Source organism: Mus musculus, chromosome 2 (genome assembly GCF_000001635.26).
Source record: "Mus musculus strain C57BL/6J chromosome 2, GRCm38.p6 C57BL/6J".
In the NCBI taxonomy this organism is placed as follows: domain Eukaryota; kingdom Metazoa; phylum Chordata; class Mammalia; order Rodentia; family Muridae; genus Mus; species Mus musculus.
This window is the reverse complement of record NC_000068.7, coordinates 26,731,448-26,738,024: the sequence shown is the minus strand read 5'-3', so window position 1 is coordinate 26,738,024 and position 6,577 is coordinate 26,731,448. Positions and strand designations below refer to the sequence as shown.

At 45.8% G+C, this 6,577-nt stretch overlaps 1 protein-coding gene across 1 annotated transcript; it reads right to left on the bottom strand.

Annotated features, from left to right (window-relative positions):
- Positions 1 to 1,271: 1,271 nt before the first annotated feature.
- Positions 1,272 to 6,305, bottom strand: Gm39773 (predicted gene, 39773). The gene is made up of 6 exons (NM_001359164.1): positions 6,197 to 6,305; positions 5,234 to 5,367; positions 4,417 to 4,490; positions 4,224 to 4,331; positions 1,585 to 1,689; positions 1,272 to 1,468 (listed from the first exon to the last, which is right to left on the bottom strand). Exons 1-6 carry the CDS (start codon positions 6,290 to 6,292, stop codon positions 1,440 to 1,442), a joined length of 546 nt encoding a protein of 181 aa, NP_001346093.1. The 5' UTR covers positions 6,293 to 6,305; the 3' UTR covers positions 1,272 to 1,439.
- Positions 6,306 to 6,577: the final 272 nt, after the last annotated feature.

Below are 6,577 nucleotides of genomic sequence, written 5' to 3'. Positions count from 1 at the left end.
AGTTCTGTTATGCCAAGGATCCAGAGCAATGGGCTAATAACCGGCTTCTCTTACAACAGAGGAGGTTGCAGAGCTCCTGGACAGATCTGTTGTGGTGCACTGCTTCCTGAATACAGCACACACACAACCATTGCAGCACCTGTGGGTACTCTAGAAACTATTGAAGTCATTTGACTCAAGGCACCCTCTGAAGGATATCTGGAGGGGAAACACAATTGTAACTGGGGAGGGGTTGGGTCCTCTGAGTTGCTATCTTCTGTTCTCTCCTCCAGGAAACATTTATTCTGTGGTTGATAATCATTGCCTTGGACTGCATAGGGACATAGAGCAGACGAGCTGGCCTTTTTCAGTGCATAAATCATGTTATGCTAGTGTAGCTGTAAATAATTTAGTCCACGAATAGACTACAAGTTCACTTGAGATATTTCTTCAAAGACTCTTGATACCATGGAGTTTAAAGATGGTCCAAGAAGGATTGGATTATAATTGTACGTGAATGACATCAGCATAATAGATTATTACATTCAAAAAAGCCAAACACTGGGTTATTAGAACGTTTTGGGGGGTTAAGATTAATTTATTTTATATTTGTGAGTACACCATCACTGTCTTCAGACACACCAGAAGAGGGCATAGGATTTTATTGCAAATGGTTGTGAGCCACCATGTGGTTGCTGGGAATTGAACTCAGGACCTCTGGAAGAGTGGTTAGTGCTCTTAACCACTGAGCCATCAATCCAGCCTGGGTTTAGTAGAACTTTAATGAAGATGAAGAGAAAAATTTCCTCTCTGTTTAGGCTTGGACACAGGTTTGCATTGTTGGTTTTACGTCCTCTGGTATCTTTTCCCCAGCAGGATATGACTACAAGTAAGCTAATTCTCAGATAGTAAAGGCATCAGCAGCCAGGCCCACCTTCCACATTCATAGAGGCCACAGCCACTGTTTATGGCCTTATACCAGAGCCACCATCCATCAGCAGAGGCAGAACCTAAGGGCAGTCCTAAGAACCCAGGTTCTTGCAGTAACACATATTGGCCAAATCACACATGCATCCCTGTAATCCTGATCAACCTTCTATCCCCTCACTGGTCACCATGCACATCCCAGCCCCCGAACTTCTCTCCACGTGCCCACTACTGAATCTAGTGACCTCATATACCATGGCATACCATCTGCATGGGGACCTGTGAAGCTGAAGTCCTTTCTTCCTGACAATTAAGGTCAGGTCCAGCATCAGAGAGCTGGAGCCAAATGAATCATTCCCGACACAGAGAGCCTGGATCTACCACCTTTATTGAAAACAAAGGAGTGAGGAGGGGTGGGTGTGGGTGGGAGGCCCTGTCCTCTCTTGGCACCAGGAGATGACTGCTGCTGCAGAGGGAGGAAGTTCTCTCAGAGCCAGGTTCATGCATAGTCACTGCAGGGATTCATCTGTGTGCTAGGATTTTTTGTCTGGTTCACAGGAATCTATATGGAGACCCAGAGAAAAGCAATTAGATTGTAGGGTGTTGACATGGCCCCTGTCTTACAGAAAATTATGAACGGAAGGGAAGGTGAATTTAAAGTAAAAGCCGTTTTACTACCATCATAAGGAGGATTGATGATGCTTGTTTTGTTCATGCCCATTTGGTTCACAAAGTCTTCAAAATCCAAAAGCAATGTTGTGTCTGCAGTGTAATTACGGCGACCTGCAGACCAGGTGAGGATGGCAAGAATTAGGTGAAAAGGACTCTCTCTATAGTCACTCATATGTCCCTTGTAGGGCTTCTGTGACGTAGGCAGATTCAAACAACAACTGGAGTGCTTTCTCACAAAACTCTCTGAGAAGGATGCAGGCCACATAGGAGCAATCAGGAGGGAATCACGTTCACACCGTATTTGGGAGGTGTACCACATAAGCACATAGTTGTTTGAGACTGAAGCAGCCAGTCAGTTTCTCTTTAATGGGTTCTTATGAAGGTTCCCAACCACTCATCCATGGAGGGCAGAAAACTGATTCAGAATTTCAGCTACACCCAGATCCTGAAGTCAGAGACACCCTGACTCACTTTCCTCCAGGAACATAGGCAAAGTTTGAATGTGACGGCTTGGGAAGCATGAAGTGGGAAGGAGAGGTATCCACCATTGACTAAATCTCTGCCTTTGTTCTGTTCTCAGGTCCTGTTAGCAGGACACCATTCTAGAAGAAGGCCCTCTGTAATACATCCTATAACTCCAAAATACACATTGAAGAAGATCTTTTGAATCGTCCTTTATCCAAAATAATATTTTATATAAGCAAAGTAGGTGAGCAGCTAGAGACATCAACAGGTTTTGGATAACACCATGGCCCCTGGAATCCTTGGTTACAATGTAAAGTTGAGGCCAATGGACATCAATAGGTGTTTCTGCTTATGTCTCCATGTCTAGGCTGAGACACCTTCCAAATAGTTGTTAAAATCTCATGCATATGCAGCCTGAAGAGGCTAATGAGGTTGAGGGCAGGAGAAAGAAATGAACATGCACAGGAATGCTGGATTAGAACAGGGGAGCGAGGCCAGTGGAAGACCTTGGTAGTAAAGATCCTTGGGGGAAAGTACCATGAATTTTCTGGCAGTGTTTTGAAGTTTATGAAAAACTTCAGGGATCAAGATGAGGATAAGGTCTCAGAGGTGTTGGTGGCAGGTGGAGGATAGGTATTCAACTTTCAATGGAAACTTTGGAGTTGTGAACATTCCATGGGTATGACAGTGTCCAGAATGTGAAGAGACAGCTTGGGAATTTGGATCAGAAGAGCTACCTTCCCAGGAAAGTGACTGATGACTGACCTGTCAGATAAATCTCTACATGCTGAATTTTTGGACTTAGGCTGCTCCCTCTCCCTCTCCCTCTCCCTCTCCCTCTCCCTCTCCCTCTCCCTCTCCCTCTCCCTCTCCCTCTCCCTCTCCCTCTCCCTCTCCCTCTCCCTCTCCCTCTCCCTCTCCCTCTCCCTCTCCCTCTCCCTCTCCCTCTCCCTCTCCCTCTCCCTCTCCCTCTCCCTCTCTCCCTCGCCCTCTCCCTCTCTCCCTCACCCTCTCCCTCTCTCCCTCGCCCTCGCCCTCTCCCTCTCCCTCCCTTCCTCCTCCCTCTCCTTCACCCTCTCCCTCACCCCCCCCCTCTGTGTGTGTGTGTGTGTGAACCTGCACTTGTCCATGCACTGTTCAGAGAATGAACATGTGCATCTCCCTCTCCCTCCCCCTCCCCCTCCCCCTCCCCCTCTCCCTCTCCCTCTCCCTCTCCCTCTCCATCTCCCTCCCTTCCTCCTCCCTCTCCTTCACCCTCTCCCTCACCCCCCCTCTGTGTGTGTGTGTGTGTGTGTGTGTGTGTGTGTGTGTGTGTGTGTGTGTGTGTATGAACCTGTACATGTCCATGTGCACTGTTCAGAGAATGATGGTAGGTCTCTCCACATTACCCTTTTGAGATAGAGTCTCAAATTCAATCTGAAGCATTTTTTTTTTGGCTGTGCTAGATGGTGAGCAAAGGCTTTAGAGATGTGCTTGGGTAACAAGTATGCTCAGCAGTGCCATGCTTTGCATGTTACTGCTGTGTGATATGTCAGGTACATTAGGTGTGATATAAGTAGCAGAGAAAGTACTGCTAGCCTCATAGCCAACACCCTCTTGTTATCTCTAGTCCATTCTATATGCTGTGAACTATCCAAGTAAAAGAGAAAGAAATTTCAAGTTTTTTACTCCCAAGCACTCGTCAAAACTAAAACCTGAGTCTTCCTTAACTTATTGGTCTCTGCCTTTCCTTTTAAATGGATGATGATCTGTGGGCTTCAGGATCTCAGAACTATGTGGCATAGGGGAGTATCTTGTAAACAACAGGGTGTTTAATGGGGCTCTGCTGTCATGGCATTAGCCGCTGGAATACAGTCCTCTTATCATGATAAATGCATGGTTCGCCAGTGGACAAGCAATATGCCCAGTGACACAGGATCCCACCTACATGTCTACTCAGTGTAGGGATGCACAAAAGTCTGACTGAGAGTGAAGAAATGGTGTTAAGGATGTGTGGATGTGCTTGGATATAGGTCTTAGACAACAAGAGTGGTCATATGAATGCTGAAGCTGACAAATTCCTCTCACAAAGATCCAGAAACCACAGCAATGACAAGGAGAGGGATGCATCAAGCAACTCTGTACCAGTGCTCCAGGAAGCCATTACCAACATCAGCATAGTTGGGTATGGGATGACGTACCCATGAGCATTGCCATCATCTGGTGTACATTATTGGTTATACCATTTAAGCTGGCTATACCAAAGTTCTCCCCTCCAAAGAATTTTATGGAAACATAGTGCCACATCCCTGCAGACAAAGAACAAGACTTGTAGCTGTAATGTATTCCTCAAAAGAGTCTGTGAAATGGAACAATGTATAAAGAAGCACTTACACAGAGTGAAATAACAAGGAAAGTCCTTTGCTTCATTCATGGCCATCTTGAACTCAACACAGCCAATGGGTTTCCTGGACATAGAGCAGAAGAAGGGTGCTCTCCTTCACACCTGCCCTATCCCAATCCACTGCTCGGTGCACAACAGTCAGGTGAGATCAGCCCTTCCCCACAATATATGTATATGTATGTGTATGTATTATAAAAGCTAGCCACATTCCCAGGCTTCTCACAAGCCATGTGTTCCCATATTGTGTTCTATGTCACACTAGTATGGAAAACATAGGTACAGATAGGTGCAGAGCTGATGAACAAAATATACTCTAAGTTCAGAGAAGTCTTCCAACCAACCCGCTTCAGACCATTTTCCATGAGGATGTTAGGGTATGCCCTTGGTCTCCAAAGGTTTCACCAAGGGCCTATCTCAAATGATCCTGCCCATGATTTACCTCCATACTCATAAATGACCTCAGAACCCATTGAAATCCTGAACAGCCTGATACTGCATTTCTACACAGAAGTAAGCTGTGTGGACTCTGATTTCTCAAAGATCTAGAGCATTGTGCTTGGAATTTCCTGTTATTCTCAGTGTGCACAACTGCAAAATGCCTCAGCTGAGACATCATGTCTCCCATGCTAAACTCAGTTTTCCTGGGAACATAATTCCTGCATTTACAGAAGTCAACTGACACACTTCCCAGACAGGATAAGAGGACTCCACTCTCATATTTCCCATTTAGCTGAAGTCAAGTACATGTGAGGATGAAGAGACCATGCAGCCAAGAACCAAGCAGAAAGACTGAGGGCAGATACTCACGAGATATTCATCCTGAACTCCAAGTAGCCAATTTTGTTTTTGGCCAAGACAAAGGGTGGCAGCGGGCTTCTCAGCTTTGCTTCTGGGAGAGGAAGATTTCCTGCCCAACGAATTATATACCAATTTCCTAAAAGCTAGATGAGGGAAATCACCACTGAGGAGGACATGAAGGAGAGAGACAGTATCAGGCAAAGGGTTTTAAGGCTGTAGCTGAAGTGGGGGCAGAGGAGAAGTTTAGGAAACATCCCAGTGCATGCTGAAGGGTCAGGGAGAGCTTGGTCATGTCCAGCCCCTCTGGATCATTGGGCAGGCTGTTTCAGACAAGGTAAGGCAGAGATCTCCTGGGAGATGCTATTCCTGGGATTGCATATGACCATGGGCCCAAACAAACCATTCAAAAAAATAGAAAAAAGTCACCTACAACATAAGGCTGAGGGAAGAGTAGAAAAAGATTTAAAGTGACTGCCATAGGTAGATAATACCAGCACAAACTTGCTAATATTGGGTCACTAATGACCATAGCCACCCTAGCTGTGTATACCTTGCTCCTGGCATTGTCTCTCTGCATCTTTCCACTGTTAAAGACTACTCACTAAGGAGGGAGTCATCAGTGGTCTCCTACAAACTCATTTCTACCTTGTGGTATCCATGCACCACAGAAATTCTGAAGTGTCATTTATGTGGGATTTATGTGGGATTAAAGGAGGGTCTTGAGGAGCCCAAGCTGACAGAAGTTGGTCTCTGTGTGATAGAATAACCAGACAGATGCTTCCATAGCCCATCCTATACCTGTGGATACTGTCTGCCTTGCAGAAAAATGAAAATACCATATTGAATAGCAGATCCTAGGAAATAACAAGAGGTAGCCCACCAATGTCCATCAGAGAACCCAGATTATCATCAAGTTCAGCATCATGATACTAAAAACTTGGTTCACACATTTAGCACATGCAAAGATCTCACCTTGTCTGTTTTGGCACACTCAGGACGATTAATAAAGCATCCCACAGAGTGCACGGTCAGGCTTATGGTCAGTAGGAACAGCATCATGGTCGCCATGGTGCCTCTGTCTACCTGGCCTCTGTGAAGCGTATTTATTTTATAATGGATGCCAGACACTCCCATCACACCAGCACAAAGGCCCCATACATGCTGTGGGCTTATTGCACTGTTTTACTTGGACCTCTTTTGTGACATAGACATGATAATGAATGAGAAGTCAAGACCGTTGGGGAGTTCAGTCAATGCCCTAACTCCTAACCTCTCTTGGAGCTTGGAAAGAGACAGATCAACAGCTCTGAGGCAGGGTGACAATTTCCATAGGAGACACCTGGCTCTGCCTTC